Source organism: Cibotium barometz, chromosome 4 (genome assembly GCF_041138505.1).
Source record: "Cibotium barometz isolate CiBa-2024 chromosome 4, ASM4113850v1, whole genome shotgun sequence".
In the NCBI taxonomy this organism is placed as follows: Eukaryota; Viridiplantae; Streptophyta; class Polypodiopsida; order Cyatheales; family Cibotiaceae; genus Cibotium; species Cibotium barometz.
Genome location: NC_141049.1, coordinates 23,256,431 through 23,282,530, shown reverse-complemented (window position 1 = coordinate 23,282,530; position 26,100 = coordinate 23,256,431). Strand labels below are relative to the sequence as shown.

Sequence of the window (26,100 nt, the reverse complement as noted above, 5' to 3'; positions counted from 1 at the left end):
ATGGTGGGCAGCTGACACATCTACATACCATACCGGAGGTTGAAGATGATGGCTCCACTTAGCCCATGGATATGCCGCCGGGAACTCAAGTACCCTTGCCTCCTATAGTGTAGGTTCCCCTTAAGTAGGGGATAGCCCCATCTAGGGAGCAATATTTGGCAATGATCCGAATCAATTTCCTGCTTTTACTTCACATGGCCAGCCATATAAAAAATATATGGACTTTATTCAACCTCCTTTGCTTCTTGGACAGCCATCACCTTACTCCTTATCCCCCTCCTCCTCCTCTTGTGAACATCACTGTACTCCAAAATTCTTGATTTGTAGAGCCAGTTCTTGATTTGCAGAGACAGTTGCAGGAGAAACGTTCCCAGACTCCTTGAGTTGTAGATAGTAAACTCCCCATAGTGATCTCTTTCCATCCGGATCCCTTCTCGGGAGAGCGGAAAGAGAGTGAGGAACTTTACATAGATAGCTGGCTTCGGAAGTGGAATGCTTCTTTTGATCTGTATGGGTACGCTGATGATCATCATATCAGTTAGATACAAATTATGCTTCAGTATAAAGCATTTGCTTGGTGGAAGGATCTCCATATAAAGCCGATAGTGTGGGCTGATTTTCAGCTTCTCTTTGCCTCTATCAACAAGATCAAGAACTTTCGTAAGTTGTTTAAACTAGAGATGGGGAAGAAGAGCCTTGGGAACTATTCACAGGAGTGTAAAGACTTGGTGAACTCTTGCAAGGCTCTTGAGGAGCCATGTGTAGGTGTACATGCTTTATTTGTTCGGCCTTCCACCGGACTATCAGAATGTGGTCTATAGAACCACATTCATTCACTAGACGATATATACTGCAATGCCAAAAAACTTTGTTGATACCTTGCTGTTACAAGGGGTGATGAGCCTACAACTCTCGCAACCAACACCCCCCAAAGAACAAGAAGCAGGGTAGTTTTGGAGCATCGCAAGATAGTCACAATGCAATCCCAAGAAGTGTGCTAAAGGTAAGAAGAGATCGACGTCACTAGGCTGGTGAGGTGTTGGTGAATGCGTGGAAGGAAAATCTCTAGTTTGAGTGCAACCAGCTTGACCATCATCAACGGGAATGTCCGAAGAAGCCGTCTTCGGGTGGTAAGACCTCAGTCCACATTATGGAACTACAAGGCAACTCTTTGATGTCATCTCTTCAAATTCATCATCTGGATTTAAGTAGTTGCTAAGGTTGTTAGATTAGTAAATATGCCTTTGGTCCGCATGATCTCCTCTGAAGTGAGGGATCTATAGACGGCCATCAAGTGCAAGTTTTATTTGACAACGGCTCTACTCACAATTTAATTTCTTCGCATTTGGTATAGACTGTAAATGGAAGGGGCAACTGAACACGGAAAATCTAATCAATGATGAAATCTGAAAATACACATATGCATGCCATATAAAACAAGATGACAAATTTACACCCTACACCACACTAGGGGCCAGAAAGGAGTCTACTTCCAATACAACTTTGCGGGTGCCTAGGGTTCACCACTGGCTGCACCTGTTTCTTCCAAAACAATATGAAAACAAGAAAAACATCACATAATCTGAATTTGCTGACAATTCTCAGCACAAGTGAGCATTCCCGGCATCAAGCACATGCAGGACAACTATGGACTGCCCATAGCACTCCCACATCAGCCCGGGACAAGTCAACATCTTCATCTTCTTCTTGTCTGACTCATAGGGCATGTCGACCAGCCCTCAAAGGCTGTTTTCAGTAGTCAACCAGCCCTCAGTAGCCACAGAAGAAAGCGACTAGTAGTTGTGCACAAGCCTGCAAACCTCCGGTCAGAAGGAAAACTGTCTAGAAGCCCACGACCAGCTCTTCCTCCCTGTTTTTAACCTCTGTCCAGCCTCTATTCAAGCTGTAAATCCACCGGCCAGCAGTGGAGAACATGAAGAAGGAGTCGGCCAGCTTCTCCTGTGCATCTGGTGAACTTCAGTCGTGATGGTTGGTTGTAGAAACTTGCCAACAGGCTGAAACCAGCCGACCAGCCCTCATGCACTCCTGAAAAGCATGCGCCCCCCTCCAATTTGGAGTTTTGTCAATAATAGAGGGTTCCTTGCTGAAAATAGCCCACACGTGTGCTTTTCTGGTCCAAAAAGGGGCGCCTACATGAACGGAGTCCAAATAATGTCCAGTACCCGGTCTTTGGCCGCCACGTGTATTAAATAAGTCTTGCTCAATGTGTACTCACTTATAAGTTGTCCGGTCACTTATAAGTGAGTGTGAACCTGCACCCATATTATTAACATGTGAACTCATAAAGCTGTAAATTGAGTTTTTGGGAATACTTACCACTTGCAAAACACATGTAAACCACCTGTCAGTCCCAAAGAGGTGTGCACATACACGTCCCACAGGGTACCCAGGCGTCCCTGGCCCCATGGACAACACAGGCAGAAATCTCAAGCATTGTCCAAGCAAACAAGACAAGTCATCCAAAGATAAAATAAAAGTCATGCACACACATGAGCGCAATTATATTGGAAGAAACACCCATCTGCTCAGTTGTATCCGATAAAATGTCCAGGGCTCATGATCCTTCCAGAACCTTCCCAGAACATAAATACACAAGATCTCCAAGATAGCTAGTCCGAGAGACTTTCATCATGTCAAGCTCCATGGATAGTGCCAAGATTTAGGATTACCAAGAGACTTTGGACTTCCATATCATGGCCTTTGATTTCAATTGATGCTATCTTAGGAATGTCTTGGTTTTTTGAGAGTGAGATGATGATGTTAGATTATCCATCTCATAGGCTCTCTTTTGGTCATGATGGTGAACTTTTTGTAATCCAAGGTGATGTCCCTCGATTATCAAATGTATTTATGACTCAGGGTTTGGTCGAGGAAATATATGAAACTCTTTTTGATTGTGAAAGTAAATTGTTGTGTTGTTTCAATGGTCTTTTCGATTCTGAAATTTCTTTAAGATCATTTGCTTGTGAATACAATGTTGTTGCTTCTAATGAAATAACTAAGGAACAAGAACTTTTGGATCAAATTTTACGTGAGTATTGTGATGTGCTTCCTAGTGAGCTGCGTGATGGTGTTCCTCTTGCAAGGACTGTAGACCTTGGGATTGAGTTGTTGCTTGGTAAGTCAGCAACAATCATATTGGTTTAGCCAGCGGAAAGAGGATGAGATTGCTCGGCAATTATAAGAGTATCTCAATAAGGGATTTGTTCAATTGAGTAAGTTTTCATGGGACGCACTTGTTCTTCTGTCAAAGAAGAAAGACAGTAGTATGTGTTTTTGCGTTGATTACAAGGGGTGAACAGATTCACCATCCAGAACAAATGTCCTTTACCGAGGATGGATGACTTGGTTGATGTCTTCAAGATGCAAAATATTTCATGAAGATTGATCAGGTTATCATGGCGGTATGGACATTATGAGTTTTTGGTGCTACCCTTTGGGTTGATCATGGCGGTATGGACATTATGAGTTTTTGGTGCTACCCTTTGGGTTGACCAATGCTCTTGCCACATTCCTACGAAGGATGATGAACGATTTGTTTCGTCCATATCTAGGGAAGTGGATTTTTGTCTTCTTAGATGACATATTGATATACAAGACATTATTGGAAAAGCATGTATGGCATCTCAAGATCATTGACATCCATGTATGTCGATCAACCTTGATTGCCCTTTCTCGATTCTGCAGTTGCACTTGATCCTTTCTCCAATTGTGGATCACCATTGCCGTTGATCTTGTGTCTTTGTTAAGACTACCAATGGGATTGTGGTCCTTAGTCCTACAATTTGGATTGGCACATAATCATTCCAAGCAGTTTGACTGTTGGTTGATTTGCTAAATTTTATGACAAAATCCAGCTTGGTGGTCGGCCCCACCTATGGTACAAATCCTTCGTGATGACATTGACTCCCCAGCCTCCTTCTAGGATAGCTACAACCTTTGGGAAATTCTTGTACTCCATTGGCAAGAAGGTTGAATTGGAAGAGTCACTCTCCCATAGCTTCGGATTGTCTTGCATGTCATTCACTTACTTGAGGGGTCAGAAGGCCAGATGGGTTGAACTCATGTGGGAGTCCAATTTTGAGACCCGTTGTCAAAAGGGGGAAACAAATCGGGTTGCAGATATCCTTAGAAGGATTTCCAAGGTAAATGCCATCTCCTTCAAGGAGATATCAATTGACTTCTATTGTCCCTCAAAGGGCGTTGCCAAGATGATTCGTACTGTGGTAGAATCTGACAATTGGTCCACGCTGGCAACAGCCCACAAGATTCGAGTGCTGCGGATGCATGTCCTTACAAGGATTTCCAAGGTCAATGCCATCTCCTTCAAGGAGATATCGATTGACTTATATTGTCCCTCAAAGGGCGTTGCCAAGATGATTTGTACTGTGGTATAATCTGACAATTGGTCCACGCTGGCAGCAGCCCACGAGATTCGAGTGTTGCGGATGCTCAGATAGTGTTGTGGAGAGAGAGATATTGACGAACTTTTCCATTCGAGGTGGATTAATGTGTTTACGACTAGCAAGGTTTTTGTGGCGAATGATATGGACATCCAAGCAAAGATATTGTATGAGTGCCATGACACACTTGGGCATATAGAGAAACCTTAGCCTTGGTTGGGCGATACATTAGATAATACAACTGCCTACTGATGACATGGTAGTCGTATAGGCCACCCTGATGAAGTAACCGGAAAACAAGTGCAGAGAGGTGCAGCAAGGCGTCGTTCTGATGAGGATCAAAGATATGTGCTCAGTTTCGCAAATGGATGTAGTGTAGCCTCCTCTATGAGCAAAAACAATGGAGAGCTAGAGTGCAGGGAAGATGACCATGAAGCTTGCAGAGAGGGGAGGAGTTTGTCAGGATACGCAGCGGAGATGATGACCAAATCTGGAAACACAAGAGCAAGTGCAGAAAATAGACAGCAATGGAGAGAGAGGCGTATAACTCTACTATGTATACACAAGAAGATCCCGAATACAATACAAGAATGGCAAGGGGCTGTGGGGCCATTTTATATGGCCCCCAAGCAGCAGTCGGCCTGTTCATAGGCAGCCGACAGGGCCTGAATCTCCACGACCAGCCAAGATCACCAGTCGGCCAGCAGCTCTCTGTCGGCCTGTACAGATTTGAGGTCGGAGACCTGAAGGTACAGTCATAGGCCCTCCTACCAACACAAGACTGCCACCCAAGCGCCACAGAAAAAATAGGAAAAATGGGGGAAAAATATGGGGAGTGAGGAAAAATGATAACACCACCTACAAGGGCGGGCACACCCACAACAAAGGCCTTGGTGTCTACATAAAGACAGGAGATGACTTCTAACACCCCCTCTCAGCTCCTGGCTGTGAAACCAACCACAGGGAGCTGGGGTGCTGTGTGAGCAAATCCTGAGATAGCGACTTTGTGAAGAGGTCCACTGTATTGTCCTCCGTCGAACAAAACTCTAGCAAGATGTCATCAGCAACAATTTGTTCACGAACAAAGTGCCTCTGGATGACCGTGGGTTCCTCCAGTGGAAACCCAATCCTACCATGCAACCTCTGCAACCTCACCACCGCACAAGCAGTGTCACAAGCAGCCCGGTACTCTGCCTCTGTCGACAACAAGGCAAAAGATGACTGCCTCTTACTGCTCCATAAAACTGCTCCTGGGCTTGAAGTAGATCTCCTCGTGTCTGGATCTCCTCCCCAAACTGAGTCACTCCAACCGTGGAGTCGGACTCCATCCATCAATTCCCCTCCTGTGTAAAAGAGTCCATGATCCTTCGCATGCCGCAGAAACCACAAGATACGCAATCGTGCCTCCCAAAGAGTCATCTGCAACTATGAGCTCAACTGCCTCATCAGGAAGCTTCCGTCCAATCTGGTATTCATCAACCAAATCAATGAACCATTCTGCTTCCAAGTCAAAGAGGCATCACACTGCTCACAAGGATCAACACTTGTTATGGTGGAAAGCCAAATTCTGGAAACCTGCTGAAGACCACGCAAGGCCTTCTGAAACCTGTCAACCACCCCCTCTGAATCCGGAACCACAAAGCTTGGAGAATCCACCTCCTTCTGCAAGTAATCAACTGCCACCTTGGCGTGTTACCTTGTCCTGGAGAGCAACAAAATGCTCATCAAACTCCACCCGTACGCCAGTCTTGCAAACCTAATGCACTGACAACAGATGAAAACCAAGTGTGGGAACATACAACACCTGGGAGGAATGCTTCCCCCCTCTGCCATCGGGAACTATCTCCAACCTGCCCTCACTGTGAACAGGGATAGTGGATGTATCCCTAGTAAGAATGTGACCAGAATACTTGCAAAGATTGGATGGAGCCACTATTTTCAGCAGGATTGACTTGAAACGTGGATACCATCAAGTCATGATTGTTCCAAAGGACATTCACAAGACCGCATTCAAAACTATCTTTGGACTCTATGAGTATTTGGTGATGCCTTTTGGTCTTACTAATGCCCCGGCTACCTTCAACCGAATGATGGAAGGAATGTTTCGAGCAAATAGAAATTTTGTAGCTACTTTCTTCGATGACATTATTGTGCATTCAAAGAATGAAGAAGAGCATCGAAAGCACTTGGATATGGTATTTCAGGAATTGCGGAAGCACAAGTTGTATGTGAATGGCAAGAAGAGTGAGTTCTTTTTGTCAGAGACTCACTACTTGGGCCATATAGTGTCCAAGGAAAGGGTCAGGATGGATCCAGAAAAGGTCAAGGCTATTGTGGAATGGCCAAAGTTGACTAGTGTGCATGCAGTTCAAAGTTTCCTTGGCTTATGCTCTTATTACAAGAAGTTCATCAAGTGGTTTGTTGTGGTAGCAAGTCCACTACATGATTTGACAAAGAAAGCCGTGGGATTTCGGTGAACCAAAGTGAAAAAGAATCCTTTGAAGCACTAAAATTTTATGCTAGCAAAGGACCGGTATTGAGAATTCCAAATTTCTCGAAGCCATTCGTGTTAGAATGTGATACTTCAAGAGATTGCATTGGAGAAGTCTTGAACCAAGAAGGCCATGCCGTGGCCTATGAGAGTCGAAGACTTCAAGGAGCCGAAAAGACTGCACCCACCTACGAGAACGAATTGATGGCTGTCATGCATGCCTTGAAGATTTGGAAACACTATCTTATGGGTGTTGAGTTTGTTATCAAGGCAGATCATCAAAGTCTTAGGTATTTTATGTCTCAACCTAAGATAGCATATAAGATGGGCTAGCTATTTGGCCCAATTTCATTTTCAGATTATGCATACTCATGGGAAAGACAACAAAGTAGCAGATGCTCTATCTCGAAGAGCCATGACCCATGCAGTTTCCATGGGATATCATTTGGACTTCATTATGATGAAAGTTCTTTATGCTACATATGAAGATTTCAAAGACATTTGGGACATGTTGCAGAATGGAGACTTGGTGACTTCTTATGTCATCAAGGAAGGGTTTCTTATGATGCGAACCCGTTTATGTGTGACCAAGGACTTGAGACCAAAAGTAATGGAAGAATGCCATGCCCCACCTTATATGGGACATAGAGATATCATGACAACAACTCAGGCTTTGGAAAGTTATTTATTTTGGCCAAGCATGAGAGGGGATATTGAACAACATGTTTGAGAATGTTTGGTTTGTCAGAAGGTCAAGTTTGATCGACAAAAACCCATAGGATTGCTACAACCTTTGCCAATTTCCAACATTCCATGGGAAAGTATTGCTATGGACTTCATCTTTGGATTGCCAAAGTCAGGATTTTGGAATGATGGAATATGGACTATTATTGACAGGTTCATTAAGCAAGCCCACTTCATTCCAGTGAAGAAGACTATCCATGTAGCTCATATGGCAAGATTGTTTATTCAGCAGATCTACAAGCATCATGAACTACCCAAATCCATTGTAGCAGATAGAGATCCTCGGACTGCCAGTTTCTTTTAGAGAGCACTTTTTGACAGCATGGGGACAGCTGAATTTTTCTTCGACTTATCATCCTCAAATAGATGGGCAAAGTGAGATTGCCAACCTCACTATATTGGATATGCTAAAGTGTTATGCTCTTGAAACGAAGGATCAATGGGAGAAGTACTTGCCATTGGTTGAGTTTGCCTATAACAACACTTTTCACTCTTCGACAGACAAAGCTCCTTTTGACATTATCTATGGCAAACCGTTATTGTTGCCTATTTTGAAGACCAAGGAAGAGATCTTCCATGCGGATGAGTTCGTTTGAGATTTGGATACGGCCTTTGCACAGGTTCGGAAGGCTATTGAGACATCTCAAGCCAAGCAAAAGAAAGCTACAGACAAGCATAGAAGTAAGGTCAGTTTTAAAGAAGGGATTGGGTGTTATTGCGATTTGAAAAAGCAAGACTTAGAAAGTCAAAAGCTAAGTAGCTCAAGGAACCCAAGCTTGCCCCCAGGTGTTATGGACCTTTTCAGGTTACCAAGAAGATCAATGATGTATGTTATCGTTTGGACCTTCCTGACATGTTAGTTTATTGAAGCCATATACAGGACTATCCCAGAGGAGCATGTATTGGAGGATCCACTAGAAGTGGAAGAACAAGAAGAAATCTTACAGCCCGAACAGATTGTATTCCATTCCGTGAGAAAAAGAGGAAAGACAGTGGTCAGAAAATTTCTTTTGAAGTTTAAGAACTATTTGCCTATGGATGCGAAATGGATGCCGGAAGAGTACTTTAAGGACTACCTTGATATTCTTCGAGCTTATGAGGAAGTCCGAAGCAATTGGTCCAGATGTATTTAGAGTACAAGCTTGAAACGTCTTGTAATCAAGACAGATTTAAGAGGGAGGGATTGTAGCCCTAGCCCTCTTCATTGTATATATATTTATATTGAAATGGAATTGATCGTTATCTTGCTTATGTAATAGTCATGATTGGACATGCTCTAGTTTGGGTGGCAACGATGCCAAAAAACCCAAGGAGCAAGATTTGTATATGGGAGGCAATGATGCCAGAAGACCCATAGGACGGCAACGATGCCAAATATATTGGATTTCGCAGTCGGGTAGTCATTGCGACCAGATGGCCCAGCTCATTGTATTGGATTTCATAGTCGGGCAGTCAATGCGACCAGATGGCCCAAATGACTATTTATGAACTCTCAAGCGGTCCTAGAGACCAGATGGCCTTGAGGCTTGAGGGAAGTCTGAGCGGTCCTAGTGACCACATGGCTCAGCACGGTTTCGATGAAACCAGATAGGACAATCCATGAACAAGAGGATCATTATTTGTGCATTGCATACTGATGTATGTCTGAATTTCTTTGACTTTGTGTGATGTTTTTGATGTGCGGACAATGCTTGGATTTATGGCATGTGATAGTCCACTGGACTCCAGACTACCTGGCCAGTACCTAGAATATCCAGTAGACATGAATGATGCATACTTGTTTGTTGACTAGCTTGTGTGTAGTTTTTGCAGAAGATGAGTATGCATTTATTATATCTAGCCCCTGTTATTACAGGTTATGAAGAATATGTACCATGAAGAACAAGGACATCAGTCAAAGAAAGGCATAAAGATGTTGCCAGAGGAGCAAAAGGCACCACCTATATGAGGAAAGACCAAATGCACAAGAGCACCAGATGGGGCTAGTACCACAATCATATGCATGCCACAGTTGAGGACAACTGTGATGTAAGAGGGAGGGAATGTAACCATTTGGTCCTCCATGCTCTTTTCACATGATAGAACTCATGCCCTGATACATAGACAAGATGATGGACACATGGAAACATGGTTCCTAAAGTTGCAATTGGAAAAAGCACTCGTTTGGGTCAAAAAGCAAGAAAAAGCAAAAGTCAAACTTTGTTGACCAAAAAGCTGAGGGCACCATTGGAAAGAGAGCATCGAACTGAGTCAAAAAGCTAAAAGCCGCTTTTTCAAAAAGTGGCTCCAAGGCCAAAAAGCAAGGCCCTGAAGTTGTAAAGGCATAATTATCAAAGCAAAAGCAAGAGGCAAAACAAAAGCAAGGAGGCAAAGCAAAAGCACGAAAATAAAACAAAAGCTAGGGGATAAAGGCAAAAGCAAAGCGTGGTAAAAGGTAGGCATCCCCTCAAGTATTTAAAAGAGCATGCACTCTCTAAGTGGAGCATAGAAGAACTATTGGGGAATTTGAAGAAGAGACTCATCATCATCATCCTCTTCATCACCTAACTACCTCCCATCTACCAGCGGCCACCTCTGCAGTGCCTGTAACCACCGTTGCTCCACCGGTTGCGCCACCCTTCAGCCCCCTGCTCTGCCTCTGTCCTGTGCCACTCCAGTAGCACCGCTGTCAACACAGCACCGCTGGCTGCTGTAGCCCTTTGGAGAGCAACGTTTGGCGCCAAAAGCACTACCCTGGTCCGCCTGAATAAGCCCTTGACGCACAGTTTTGTTCTCTACTGTGCTGCCATCTTTTATTCAGCCCTCAACAACAGTGAAACCAACCATTCACTATCTTGTATAGCCCTGTCCTATTCAGCAGTTATCACTTTGGAGTTTGCCATCTTTGGATTCCTGTCCATATTATGTGGAGTTCTTGTGGGTGTTTGAAAGCCTCAGAATTTGATTCAAGTATTGGATATTGGTTCTAGGCTGGTGTAAGATTCTGTTAGAAGTCATCTCCTGTCTATTTGTATACACCAGGGCCTCTGTTGTGGGTGTGCCCGCCCGTATATCATTTTTCCACACTCCCCGTATTTTTTCCCTATTATTCCCATTTTTTCCTAGTGGTTGGAGGGCTGCCAGGTGATGCCAGGAGCACCCTATTGCTGGCCGACTGGATCTACATCAGTCGTGGGCTTTAGGAGTGCTGGCCGACTTGCTTTGCTCAGGCGTAGGCATCAGATTGCTGGCCGACTGCTATTTTCAGCAGTCGTGGGTATTTTCTCAGTCGTGGGCACCATCTGTAGCTGGCCGACTGCTCACATGGAGATGTATATATTGCCCCTCAGCCCCCACCACTTTCTCATTCAGTTTTTCGGGATCTTGTGTATAGAGAAGAGTTTACACACCTATCTCTCTGTGTTTCTTGTGCTGATTATTTTCTGCAGTCTACTTGCTCTTGTCTACCCAAGTTTGGTTATCATTTCCGCTGCATATTCTGACATGGTATCAGAGCCCTAGGCTCTAGGAGATCTTGGGCGTTTTTCTGAGCAAGAGGGGGAGCAACAGGTTGCTGATCGGTGGACTGTTTCGGGCTGAACGGGAAGAGAAGGTGCAAGAGGAAGGCGGGCAAAGGGGCTGGACAGCCACTTGCATATTTTCTGATTTTCAGATTTTTTCCCACCCACCCACCCTTTCAGGTTACTCTCCGAGATGGCAGATTTACTAGAGATGGCCGAGAAGCACGTGAAGATTTCGACTCTCCCCACGTTCCCAGTGGATCGTCAGTTGGACGGGTCCAATTACGGCATTTGGAAGGTCATGATGGAGTCAGTTTTGGAGTCATATGACCTTGCTGATTTTATTATCATAGGGGTGCCACGGCCGGAAGCTGAGGAAGGGGAGTTATTATCGACGAGGAAGGACTGAGAGGCACAGGCACACATGTGGGACCGTGTCAACGCCAGGGTCCGGTCGTTTATATTCCTCAATTGCACACCACAGGTGATCAACCATGTGAAGCACATGACGCTGGCGAGAGGCATATGGGAGCACTTGGCTTCTTTGTACAACAGGGTGTCACCCATGAAGCGGATATCCTTGGAAGTGCAGATGCGGGTTATGAACCCTGCAAAGTCCTCGACGATGCGGGAACACATTAACAAGCTGCAGGCCCTTCAGCAGGAAGTCCTTCAAGCTGGGAAAGAGATATCATCCGAAGATATGGCCATCACGTTACTTTCCCACTTGCCTGGTCAGTATTCCGCTTTCTATTCCTCGTTGATCACGAGTGGCAGGCTCAGCACCATTACTTGGGAGGAGCCTGTGCCAATGGTCTTGGACCAGGAGGAACGTTTCACGAACCCTCCTCACGGTGGAGGTTCGGAGGCCTTAACTGGCCAACGGTCGAAAGGCCGTAACACCAACAAGGGCAAAGGGAAGGCTTCACCGGAGAAGTCTTCTGAGAAGAAGCCTGATCCAGAACGAGAGAAGCTGAAGGCCGAAAGATCGTGTAATGATTGTGGCGAGAAAGGCCACTACTGGAGGAAGTGCCCTAAGCGGACAGGGAAGAGTGCTGATTCCTCAGCCTCAGCTGCGAAGACTCCGGCATTTGTGCACTTGGAGATGGTGGACTCTGATGCTTCATCATCTTCGAGCGAGGAGGCAGTTGGCTTCACCGCGAAGGATACCCGGGAATGGATTCTCGACAGTGGTGCTTCCAGGCACATGACTCCATCCCGTGACTTCTTTCTGGATCTGAAACGGCAGTCAGGTCGTATCTTTATTGGCGATAACTCCACTATTCCGATTCATAGTGAGGGCCAGATGGAGATTATTCCCGACGGCAAGGGGGGCAAGCATGCTTCCCATGTTCTTTATGTCCCTGCTCTGGGTTTTCATCTTTTGTCAGTGCATGAGGTATGCAAGACTGGCTTTCGGGTGGAATTTGAGGAGCATTCAGTTGCTCTAAGGGACCGTGAGACAGGCAAAGTTGTTTGGGAAGGCGGTGTGGAGAATGGCATCTACAAGCTCTCTGCACTCTCCTCACTGACAAGCTCTCAGGTCGGAGATTTGTGGCACTTTCGTTTTGGCCACTTAAATGTGGATGCTTTGCGGCGCGCCTTCCGGGACCAGATGGTGGTTGGCTTGCCAGATGTTGGAAATAGGCAAGGACGTTGCAGTTCTTGCATACGTGGTAAGCAACACAGGGAATCCTTTCCGAAGCAGGCTTCCAGGCGGGCTTCGAAACCATTGGAGTTGATTCACACTGACTTGTGTGGACCACAGCAGATACCATTCTTGGGAGGATCTCTCTACTTCATGCTGCTTGTTGATGATTGTACCAGATTCATGTGGGTCTACTTTCTTTCACAGAAGGACCAGGCTTTTGCTCGGTTCAAGGATTGGCAAGTGATGGTGGAGAAAGAGTCTGGATTTCAGGTCAAGACTCTCAGGGCTGACAAAGGAGGTGAATTCTCCTCGACTGTATTTTTCCGGTTTTGTGCAGATCATGGCATCAAGAGGGAATTGGCCAATACTGGATCGCCTTCGGAGAATGGAGTTGTTGAACGTAAGAACAGGACTGTGGTAGAGATGGCGAGGACCATGCTGGAGCATCGTGATCTTCCTCGTCCACTTTGGGGTGAGGCTGTGGCAACAGCTGTTCATACCATTAACCGCTCTCCGACGACTTCTGTACCCCATATGACTCCATTTGAGGCATATTTTGGCAGGAAACCCGATGTCTCTCACTTCCGTGTCTTTGGGAGTGACGCGTATGTACATATTCCGAAGAAGCAGAGGGGGAAGCTTGACTCCAAGTCTCGCAAGCTGGTATTTGTGGGGTATAACTCTCTTTCCAAGGGATACAGGTTGTATGATCCAGAGAGGAACGAGATTGTTGTCAGCCGGGATGTGGTCTTTGACGAGCATGTTCCAGCATCCACTGTCGAGGAGCCGCCACTTCTTGGAGACCCAGAGGAGTCTGATGATGATTCCCAGTCTACCACTCCAGTTGATCCACCTCAGTCATCACAGGAGGTTGAGCCCGCAGCTGGAGTTGAGCCCCCACGAACACAGGAGGCTCCACGATCTGTTCGAGTACCTAGGTGGTTGTTAGACACCCTTCGGGAGTCAGGTGTCATCGAGCTACCCTCCGAGTGGACCACAGAGGACGGCCCTCGAAGATCACATCGAGTCTGAGATAAAAGCAACACGGCGGAGCTTCTTCAGGTGAACTATGCTCTGATGTCTCGTATCATGCGGGATAAAGAGCCCACTTCCGTAAAGGAAGCCCTTTCACAGGATACTCGGAGGGAAGCCATGCAGGTGGAACTTGACGCCATCGAGAAGAACAACACTTGGGAGTTTGTACCGAGGTCGTCGAAGCGGTCAGTCATTGGTGTCAAATGGGTCTTTAAGACCAAGTACGCGGCTGATGGGTCGGTGGACAAACACAAAGCCAGGCTCGTGGCTAAGGGTTATGCTCAGCGGCCAGGCATCGACTACGAGGATACCTTTGCACCGACAGCGCGGATGACCACGATTCGGACCGTTCTTCCCCTTGCTTCTTCTCAGAGGTGGCCCGTGTACCAGATGGATGTAAAATCGGCGTTCCTTAATGGTGACCTGCAGGAGGAGGTGTACGTTGAGCAGCCTCCAGGCTTTATTGTTCCAGGATCGGAAGGGATGGTTTACAGGTTACATAAGGCCTTGTATGGTCTTAAGCAGGCTCCCAGGGCTTGGAATCAGAAGATTGATTCCTTCTTTATTCGGATTGGATTTCAGAGATCGGTTGCAGATCCGAACCTGTATCTCTTTCGGGAACGCGGCATGGTCACACTTATCATCCTTTATGTGGATGATCTCATTCTCACCGGCGGTCATGTGGAGCACATTGGAGTGACGAAGGCTGCCTTGTCAAAGGAGTTTGAGATGACCGACTTAGGCTTACTCCACTTCTTCTTGGGATTGGAGATCTGGCAGACCCAGAGGGGGTTTTTCGTCTCTCAGCAGCGGTATGTTCATGAGTTGCTTGAGGCCTTTGGGATGGAGAACTGCAAGCCTATTACTTCGCCGATGGACCCGAACACAAAGTTAACCGTTACAGATCCTTGTGAGCCAGTTGATGCCTCGCAGTACCGGAAGTTGGTTGGTTCATTGATCTGGTTGCTGAACACCAGATTGGACTTGAGCTTCTCCGTGGGGCTGTTGAGCTCGTTTATGCAGACACCATTGAAGACTCATTGGGACGCAGGATTGCAGATCTTGCGGTATCTGCAGACTACGAAGGATCTGGGACTCTTTTACACAGGAGGGAATGGAGTCAAGCTCCAAGGTTGGAGTGACTCAGATTGGGGAGGAGATCCAGACACGAGGAGATCTACTTCAGGATACACTTTTACCCTCGGCTCAGGAGCAGTTTCTTGGAGCAGCAAGAAGCAGCCAACTATTGCCCTTTCTTCGATAGAGGCAGAGTATCGGGCTGCTTGTGGTGATGCTTGTGAGGTTGTATGGCTGCGGAGGCTGCTAGGCGAGATGGGGTTTCCACAGAGGGAGCCCACAGTCATCCAGTGTGATAACCAGAGTTGTATAGCTATTGCTCGGAACCCGGTTTTCCATGCCCGGACCAAGCATATAGAGATACAGTATCACTTTGTACGTGAGAAGATCTTGGCGGGTGACATCTTGCTACTTTATTGTTCGACGGAGGACAATGTGGCGGACCTCTTCACGAAGTCTCTACCTCAGGCTACGCTCAGGCGGCACTCCAGCTCCCTGGGGTTGGTTTCACAGCCAGGAGCTGAGAGGGGGTGTTAGAAGTCATCTCCTGTCTATTTGTATACACCAGGGCCTCTGTTGTGGGTGTGCCCGCCCGTATATCATTTTTCCACACTCCCCGTATTTTTTCCCTATTATTCCCATTTTTTCCTAGTGGTTGGAGGGCTGCCAGGTGATGCCAGGAGCACCCTATTGCTGGCCGACTGGATCTACATCAGTCGTGGGCTTTAGGAGTGCTGGCCGACTTGCTTTGCTCAGGCGTAGGCATCAGATTGCTGGCCGACTGCTATTTTCAGCAGTCGTGGGTATTTTCTCAGTCGTGGGCACCATCTGTAGCTGGCCGACTGCTCACATGGAGATGTATATATTGCCCCTCAGCCCCCACCACTTTCTCATTCAGTTTTTCGGGATCTTGTGTATAGAGAAGAGTTTACACACCTATCTCTCTGTGTTTCTTGTGCTGATTATTTTCTGCAGTCTACTTGCTCTTGTCTACCCAAGTTTGGTTATCATTTCCGCTGCATATTCTGACAGATTCTTGTGGGTCATCCTCGTGGTGAGCTTGCCATCAATTATCTTGTGCCTTGACATCGACCTCGGCCCAATCTCGACATCGACACCTTTGTTTGATATTGTATTCATTTGTTGTATTGGTCCTGGCTTGGAAAAGCCCCTGGATTGTTCCTGAAATAAATTCAGGAAGAGGGGGCGGGGCCTATTCCCCGCTCAGCGTGGGGTACCGTGTGAAACCCCTATTCCCATCTTTCTCTCCCCCTTCTCTCTCTCTCTATCTTTATCTTTCGTACATGTGGTTGCATCTGTCACTGCATGCTCCATTGGGCTTACAGACTCCGTGCAAACCTTGCTGCCTTGCCAAATTCTCTTCCCCCTACTGTTTGTTCCATGCAAGCTGTCTGTCAAGACCTGGTGAAGAATAGCTGCACTACTGTTCTAAGGGTTAAGGCCTACACCCAAAAAGCATCAGCTGCACATGGACCTTTCTCATATTTAGGTAAGCTATGTGGACATTCCTCATAATTAGATAAGCTATTTAAGATCCTGTTTCTGTGACTGTGATCACATTCTAAGCAGATGATTAGAGCATATAAAAGGATTCAATAAATAAAAACACAATGCAGGAATCATAAGAAAGCAAACACTTATTGGTGGGCATGTATCCTAGTGGTGAAGGCTTTCTTCTGGGATATGAACACAGGTTCAAATTCTGCTAGCTACAACCACTGGAGGTGATTGATGTTTGCCACTATATACTCTCTGTAATCTCTCTCAAAAAAAGAAAGAAAGAAAACACTTGGCCCTTAAACCCCTTATACAAATCAATCATGTTATGAGCACTCTTTCTTCCGAGACAAGTTTCTTCCTACTGGACTTACAGCTCAAGAAGATGCAGTTGAAGCTCCTCAGGTAAAGGCTCAATAGGCACCCAACCAAGCCTCACACATATGCGTCCAACATTGACATCCACCTGGTTCAATTATTCAAAACTTTGACATGATTCAGGGCCTCCTTTTGCAAAATTCTGGCATACAGTCTATGGGAAGAACTGTTTCTAAAAATACTGACCGGGAAAGCAACATGATGAAGCGTGAGCAGACGGATGCATTCCACACTCTTCACCCCCAGTCCATGTATACTCATGAGGTATGTTCTGTGAAGTAACCGGCATACAATCAATGACATATATCAAGACAGTTGCCCAAGTGAGATTAAAAAAAAAAATCAATGACATATATCAAGAAAGTTGCCCAAGTGAGATTTTAAAAAAAATGACTTTTTTTGCTTACTTGGCAGTCTCAGGTGAGACCTTTCTTAACCACTCAAGATCGATACTGTCATGCTCTTCATGAAGTGTTTTAAGGAAAGCCTACAAAGTGGAAGAAAATCAGGCTAACTCATATTTCATGTCACTCAAAATATAAGACTCCACAATTTTTTGTATAAGCTGCCCCTAATAACAGGAATTGATAATTGCTAAGCTGTTATGGATTCCTTATGTTGCCTGTATTGGAGTATCAAAATTTAAAAGACAGTACAAATTAAGGTATGAGCTACCTTAACAACAGGAATCAATAAGGGCTGAGCTACCTTAACAACAGGAATCAATAATGGCTAAGCCATTATGGAATGCCTATATTGGAGTATTAGGGCTCACCTTAATTCGCCCACTCAGAACATGGTGCATTCCACGTTCCTTGATAGTTTCGGCTAACTCTTCAACACTAGCACTTCGGACAGCCTCCCAATCTACTGAATCCTGGTGAATGTCCTCTCTTGAGTGCTGCTCGCATGGATTCCCAGCACCGCTGCATAACCCAAGTGTTTGCTTTCTTATGGATTCCCAGTCTTGATTGTGGTTCTTTTTCCGTCCCTTCATATTCTCTTCCAGGTGAGCTCTTTCGATCCCGCTTATGCTACTGAGAGAAATACGTCTTTTCTTGCTAACCGTCTTTGGGACAGGAAGAGGTGCTTCTGTATCATGAACCATCTCAGATTCAAGATCCACCTGTTTGCTGCTTTCCTGAATCATTGTCAACTGGAACTTTGTATGGTGGCTGCAATTGTAAGTGTTCAATGCCAATACTTCACTTTCAGGGTTGGCCTGCTTAGCAACCTTGGATTCTTGATGCTCAGCAACATCGATCTTAAAGAGAGACCTGCAAATGGAATTGCTGTGGTACACTTTAGTCCGTCTGCGAGCAACCTGCCAGCCTTTTTCTATCACCTTGTGATCACCAGTGTAGTTATCTTCTATGTCACTGCAATCATCTTCTATGGCACTGCTATCTTCTTCTATGGCGGTGTTTACATTTCTCTCATCAAGATCCCCGGTTTTCAATGGCCTACTTGCTAATGTATCATCACAGTTCTCTTCAGTGATTTTCAAATCTGTCTTGGCATCACAAAGGGAAGAGAAAAGCCTTTTATTATCAGAGTGTTCTGTGCAGGTAACATCAACCTCACAAATACCAAATTCGACAGTTGTGCTTCCGTGATCATTAAGACTGGCAGTATCAATATCCTCCTGCTTATCTAAAGGCTTCTCTTCTACTAAGCCAGGGGGTGATCTCTGCAAATCCTTCATGTCATTTTGCAGCTCACAAGGAGTTTCATTTGCGTTTCCTGTGTCATTCCTTTGAAAAGGAGGGTACCGTGATGCCACAGACATAAACGCGGAGCTGCAAAAAATACAACCAGTCATTATCTCTGATAGATAGCATGTAATGTCAACAGGCTTTATTAATGACTAGGGTCTCAAGAGAGTTGGATGTTTACCTTGATAGATGATCAGAGACATTTTGAGTTAGAAATGCTCCCACCACTGAGTCCACCATCGATCCTTTCCAAGGTGAAAAGCGCCTGTCACCTGCATGCATTTTAAGAAATATTTTGTTGACCTTCAGAAAACTTAGACTTCTCACATCATGTCATTTCCTGACAGTTGTCTAAGGCTAGTCACCCCTGTCCCTGACCAGGAGTTAAATGAGCACCTATCCTTGACCAGCAGCATGGATGAGCCCTCACCAATGGTTATGTAACCAGCCTAAAGTCTTGGAATTTAAGAACCATGCTCCATGACCACGATTCACTTTAACGGACGCATAGCAACCTAGATAGCACACACGACCCTTTCACTGACCCCCACACTCCACATAAAAACATCAAAGTTTGCTAGATTTTCACTTGAGAAAAACATCTCAAATTTCACAGTTTAGAAAAAAGAGCAAAAAACCTTGGACAGAGTGCATTCTGTGAATAAATAGCTCAACTCGTCTCTTCATGATTGCCCTCTCCTTTTCCCAATAATGAGGGTCTTCAAAATCTGTCGGTATGCCGCCCAATGCAAGGAGAGGCCACATCCTTTCATTTTCAACGTCCATCTGAACTTTTGCCCTAATTTTCCCAGGTGGTTTTGGCTTGGACACAATGATCTCTTTCTTTTGATCATAAACAACCATTTGCAAATTGTTATTGGGTTCTTGTGCCAAGAGCAGTTTGGTAAAACTTCTCTGTACTAGAGAAAATTCATTTGAGGCAGTAGAGGATGTGTCGGCTGATGGTAGACACAGAGGCAACTTACTGTCGTGTGCGTCTGGAGGTTCGTGCTGGTCAGATAATTCACCATAAAGGGCCAGCTCATTTCCCTGTGTACATTTGATTGCCTCTGTAGAGTAGGGCTGTTCAGAGTTATGACTTTTAGCCAAGTGTGTGTACACGGCGAGCTCGTTACCATGTGGCAGTTCTCTAGAGAAAGCGGGAGAATGCATGCTATGCAAGTAAATTACCTGACCCTCTGCTATTCCTGTAAAAATATCATCACTTTCCACTTGATCTTGCCCTTTGCTGAATTGATTCAGCAAGGCACTGAATCGAAACCCAATCCTGCTAAGCTTTTTGTCCTGCCTGTTAAGGTTACATAAAATGTTGGCACCTACATTGTCATTATTCAAAATAGCTCTATTATCAGCAAACAAAGCCCTTCTGTCCTTAGGAGTACGTTTCTTCTTAATTACCCCCAGGGGGTACTTGACTGTAGATTCGAAGACAAGATGCTCTTCCTTTGCAGCTTGTTTCCTTGGAAAGTGTTTCTGCTGCCCATCTTGTAACCCGTTTTCTCCTTGCAGTGTCGTTTCTTTCTTAGTGCTTTTCGGCATGCTCCTCGTCTTGGTCTTTGTAATCTCTCGTCTTACTTTGGGCCGATGCTTCTTTCTCTTGGGTTTCTGATTGGGTTCGGTGGAAAGGTCAGTTTCCCCTTTGTCTCCACGTTCCTCTGTGGTCACCTCCCTTGTTTGCATCCGTGAGTGCGCAGCAGAGAGTCTGGATGGTTTACCGACACCATTTGTCATGCCAGACGGCTGGTAAATGACGGCAGGCTTCTGCAGTGGTTCTGAATACAGTGATGGGCAGATGCGAGGCTGCCTCTGTGGCTCTTCAACACTGATGTGGATTGTCGTGTGAGTTGATTGAACTTCTGGAGGGCTTGTAACTGGGTCACTGTCTGTGAAATCATTTGGAAGGGCTTCCAAAACTGCCAGAAGAACATCAGTTAGATGGGATTTTAGATGTGCATGCATACATGGGGTGCACGCATACATATACACAGACACATGGGCCGAGCATGCACACACACATGTTTCACGTATTGGGTGTAGACGTGCGAATTCACCTGTACTTAAGGGGACAGGCTGATGGTTAACTGCTGCAGAAGGAGAACCAGAAGGAGGTGGTGTTCCAGAATGTTCTGCTGAGAAAGTGGTGCCGGTGCCTTGTGGGTCTTCCTGCACATATGACACTTGTGAGTTTGATGATTGGTCGTCACGACCCTGTGGTGTTTGCTTTTGCTGAACCAGTTGCAGTAACTCCATATAGTTGCAGTTGTGTACGTCCATGTAAGGCTGTTGTTGCCATTGAGCAGATCTGCTGGCATTGCCCAAATCTTGCATGCTAGATAACTTCTTGGGCTCCTGTGCAGGCATCCTCTGTGCTCGCAACAGCTGTGAAGACATGAGAAGCCCATGGTCTTCTACAGCTGTGTTCAGTTTACAATCAGCAGGCATGCCCCACCCACCATTTCCAGCTTTGTTTGTGTTTGCCCTGTGGCCCACTTTGTACTTTCTCCTATGATACACCCTGCATTTCTTGTTACCCCAAGCAGGAGATTCCCACACTCCTGATGATGAAATAGAGGTGCCATGTTTGCTCCGTGTAATATCGCATGCCTGCAATAAGTTTAGAAATGGTTGGCCTGCTGTGACGGCTCGTTGAGGAAGAGGTGGTGGCACTGTGTAGCAGCTTAAACCCACTCTTTCTGAGTTATTATGGGCACAGTCCTGTAGAATGCCATCTAAAAGTCGCTTTGTTTTGTTCTTTCTGGCATAAACCATGACGGGGTGAGTGATATGGTGGGTTCCATCATCATCATCTCCATGGCGGGTGCCATCATCATCATTGTAGGTGCCATCATCATCATCGTCATCGTGGGTCCAATCACCATCACCATCATCGTCCTGGGTCCCATTGTCATCATCCTGAGTCCCATCATCATCATCATCATCCTGGGTCCCATCGTCTTCTTGGATTCCATTGTCATCATCATCATTGTGGGTCCCATTGAAGCAAGCTGCCCGACACTGCTTCACTTCACCATCTTCTTCGTCTTCATAGTATCGAGTGTAGTAACCTCTTGCCTTGATGCGAGCGGAGCGGAACATGCGTACTTGACCCTGCTTCACATCACCATTGGCCTCTTCATCTACCAGAACCCGCCTTGCTTGAGCTCTCTGTAAAAATGCACGGTAACATCTTGAATACAAAGCCAAACAGTTTTATGGAAATTTAGAACACAAAGGCAACCTGAGAGCTTAATATTTGCAAGCTCAAGAGAAGACAATTAAGGAAAGCTGTCTTTCTGACCAAGTGTACTTTCGAATTGCAGATGACAGAAAGCTAACACGCTTACTGTGACAAGAAGTTAATACGCTTACTGCTATTAATGTCTAAGATCACAAAGAAAGCTACTTAGAGTTCACTACATTTTGTTGTCTACAGAGTTAATTGTAGTCCAGGACGATAAATTAACTGCAGATTCAGGCTCAAATTAAGCAGAGAAAACTGAAATATTTGGCAAAATTAAGAATAGTTTGAAGAAATAAGAGTAATTTGACAAAATTAAACATGGCCTGAAGAGTTAACAGAAAATTATGCATAAATTGACGAAATTAAGCACGGGTTAAAGAACTAAAGAGAGAAGAAAGCATGGTTTGAAGAATCAAGAAAGAACTAAAGCATAGTCTGAAAAAGTAAGCATGGTTTGAAGAATTGAGAGAGAAGGAAGCATAATTTGAAAGCAGGAAGCGTAATGTGGCAAGAAATAAGGAGAATTTGGCAGGCGTCCAGCTTGATTAGGCACAATTTAACAGAAGGAGACATAATTTGAGCATAATTACATGTTAAGCAGAATGCTACCTTCAACATTATATGCTACTCTCTCACACAGGGGAGGCCAAATGCACATTCGAGAGAGAAGACAAGCAATTCTTTAAGCCTGCATAGTGCAGTGTTACAAGAAGACTGAGCTGCGGAGGACGCTGTAAGGACAAGCACCCAAAAAACCCCCAGAAAAAAAAAAAGAAAAAAAAAAGGGAGCGCATATATCCCTTTTTTTTTTAGCAGAGCAAGGAAAAAAACAAAAAAGAAGCATTTTTTAAAGCAAGGGGAAAAAGCAAAAAGACTCAACTATGTACAAAAAATTTACAGTTTGGATTTTTATAAAATTAAAAAAAATGGTGTATATAATTACACTTTTTCTTCTTTCTGGCTAGATCCATCCTAGCATTCTTTTAATAATAATATGTAAATATATAATCTAATATTAAAAACTACACAAATAGAGAGAGGGAGAGTATATACAGTTTTGGCCATGCGTTGCAGGATTTTTGCTCCACTGGTAAATAAATTTATTCTTTATTTCCACTGATCCCAATATAAATGCCGAATTATTCAAAATTCGGCATTTGTCCCCATTCTTGATCTTTGCCTTGTAATAATTTATCGTTGAAATATGGAATTTTGTGCCCTAGTTGACCCAATTCCATGTTTTCTTGTGCGCCCAATTTGGTTGCCCATCTTTAATATATACTCTGCCACTGTGCCCACTAATCCTCTGCCCAGTTACTCAATTTTCTTCATGATTCCTGTCCTCTGTTGCTGCCCAATTACTCAATTGTCTTCATAATTCCTCAATTTCTGTCCAATTAATCAGTTATCTTCAAAATTCCCAAATCAATTGCTGCCCAATTAGTCAGTGTCTGCTAATTCCTCCTCTTATCAAGCCATTCGCCCACATCGATCGCTCCCGCTAGTCTATTGATCGATTCAATTGCTCAATCTCTGATCAACCGATTCCTCCCACTCCCCTTTGCCCAATTTCTCAGTTTCCTGTGCTGTATCTCTCACACGCAGGATTTTCCTAATCCTCCATTAGCTTTAAACTGCTTCTGATTGGCTCTCTCCCTCCCCCTTGCTAAAGCACACTATTGCTCGAGCTTGGTCACACGTGTTGGGCGTCAACACTCACCACCAACTGCAACTCTACTCAGTGTGTGCAGCAAAAAGGATTCACACTCCCACTTCTCCATCCCTTCCCAAAACGGACACACACACGCACTCAAATCAGAAAAGAGGAGAAATTAATAGCATTCAGAATTCCCAAAGCGTACTTAATTGTCCAAATTTGGGGCAAATTTGTGCTCTATTTAACATTATAGATTTTTGATATTTTATTTAGCCCTTGTCCTAAATTGGGTTCACTCTTATGACTTTCCCAACGTGTAATTGGCCCTCAAGGCCTTGATGCAACCCCATCACATCATTGCACACTCGATAGAGCCGAATCTGTACTCTTCTACAGCATGGGTACTTTTCATTTTGATCATCATGTCTATCCTTTGGAACTAAACATGAAAATTGAACCTGCAACCTCGCACTTGACCATGATGTGCCTATAGCAGGCAGGGAGCATATCCGCATCTATCTGGCAACACGTTGAATAGGGCATGGTCACCCGAAAAAGACTCCGATTTGCAAAGTAGCAATGTAGTCGAGTTGGTAAAGGGTTCGAATTCGATCGTCGACCCCCCAACAAGGCAAATTGAACGTCCGAATTTGAACTTCGACCCCCCAACAAAGCTCATCAAGTAAACCGAATTCCATACCGGGTCCAAATTCGAGCTTCAACCCCCCACCAACAAAGCTCGTTGGGCAAACTAAATTCTATACCAATCTCTCGCAAAAATAAAAAAGACAATGATCACTGAATTCAATAGCGATCTCTCGCAAAAAGAAAAAAAACAATAATCAAGTGTCAATAAAATAACACACGAACATATAACATCATTACATGTTACAAGATTGTGCATTCTTGTATGGATTAGCACTTGGGTAGTGCACCAATTTTGTATTGCACTTTAATGTTTTAGTTAAAATTGTGAGGCTATGTTCAGTGCATTGATAGATGTAATGGATGACAAAAGAGAGGACTGTAGTTGGGATTAATAAATTAGTTGTGAGACCTTGCACTATCAATTATCCATCTTAAGTAACATACAACTTGCACTAGTGCACATACTAACAAAGTAGATGAATATGTTGCCAAATACTGCACTACAATACTCTTCATACTTCTTGTAAAATAATAGTGGTTATCCTCAATAGTTTATTTTAATATTACACCTTGCACTTTATCAATTGTCCATCTTTAACATACAACTTGTTTATGTGAAGGGTGTGAATTTGAATCAACTCCCCTACATGTACCACATATGCTAACAAAAGAGACAAATATGTTCCCAAAAATGCATACTCCACTACAATGTTCTTCATAAGTAATGAGAAATAGACTTCTCACACTATCATTTTTTTGCTTGCCAACAAATCAATATCTACTTCACAAGAATATAATTGAAACTAAATTTGAGTAAGTGAGAATTAACACAACTCCAATCCTTAGATGAATTTGAACAAGTAATTTTGTAACTTATAGCAACAATGGTCTCCCTTGGATTAAATTGGGTTTAAATTGGATACATCTTCTCCTTGTGAGTCTTTACCGCTATTTTGATGACTCCATGTCCAAGAAGACTTTTTTTCCCTTTTTTCTTATTTCTTTTTTAATGTGGGATTTTGGTACTAAAGGATGCCAAGATTTAAATTGAGGATTTGTGTGTTGTCAGCTTGGGTACATCACCACTTGGATATAGAGTACTCCATGTCCCATAAGACTACTCTTTCATGGGGACGTGTCATGAGGCATGGGTTGCCTACTAAGATTTGAGTGTGTCCCATACTTTCAAGTACCGTCTATTATTAAAAAATAATCGGGCAGTGCTTGCGACACGACTTGTCTGACTTGGCTATAGCATTCTTGTTGAAAATGAGAGATTTCAATTTTTGACCAAAAAAAAATACTATTGTGAATTGTATAGGTAAATTGTGAACATTTCTCTCTTTTAAAAATACCCCAAAAGAGCATGTCATTTATCAAAATAAGATGCATAATGTTAAAAAACTAAAACATGCTCGATTTCGTAAACTACTTGAACCTAAAGATAAAAGCTCTCTTTCTCTCATACATCAAAGAAGAAAAAAAGAAATGAATATATGTATGCTTTTGATAATAAATAATATTTTTGAATTTAAAAAATAAAAATTCACAATCTATAGAGTTTTTTAAAAGTTTTAAATGACATGAGATACAAATTTTTTTAAAAAAATATTCTTGTGATTGAAGCATGATATCTTTTTTACAATTGATGTACAAACATGTTTACACTTTATGAGTTTGGGTTTGAGTTGATTACCACACTCACCCATCCATGCTTGTACATCGATTGTGAAAAAGATGTCTCTCTCTCCACACACACACACACACACACACACACCTCTATATACACACATCCACGCTCATTCAATTGTAAAAAAACATGTCTATCTCACTCTCTCTCTCTCTCTATGTATGTACACACACACACACACACACACACACACATACACACATGTATAGTGTATACATTATTAACCACTCTGTTGGTTAACATGGTTTCAGTCACCTAACTGCTTTGCCATCTTACCCGTGCGAATGGGAGCTTAACTTTTGTAAGACGA

General features: G+C 44.1%; 1 protein-coding gene across 2 annotated transcripts in view; it reads right to left on the bottom strand.

The window, feature by feature from the left end:
• Positions 1 to 23,544, bottom strand: part of LOC147639052 (transcriptional activator DEMETER-like) — a 32,252-nt gene extending 8,708 nt beyond the window's left edge. Inside the window, exons 1-8 of one of the 2 annotated variants that reach the window (XM_086786871.1) lie at positions 22,849 to 23,544; positions 20,606 to 21,719; positions 19,172 to 20,467; positions 18,715 to 18,805; positions 17,594 to 18,617; positions 17,226 to 17,305; positions 17,005 to 17,089; positions 16,815 to 16,906 (exon numbers count right to left, since the gene is read on the bottom strand). In XM_086786871.1, the coding sequence (XP_086642997.1) occupies positions 16,815 to 16,906; positions 17,005 to 17,089; positions 17,226 to 17,305; positions 17,594 to 18,617; positions 18,715 to 18,805; positions 19,172 to 20,467; positions 20,606 to 21,719; positions 22,849 to 22,860 (3,794 nt within the window). In that variant the 5' untranslated portion in view covers positions 22,861 to 23,544. Of the gene's footprint in view, positions 1 to 16,814; positions 16,907 to 17,004; positions 17,090 to 17,225; positions 17,306 to 17,593; positions 18,618 to 18,714; positions 18,806 to 19,171; positions 20,468 to 20,605; positions 21,720 to 22,404; positions 22,557 to 22,848 lie in introns of those variants that run through there. The other variant, XM_086786876.1, reaches the window with a different exon arrangement.
• Positions 23,545 to 26,100: the final 2,556 nt, after the last annotated feature.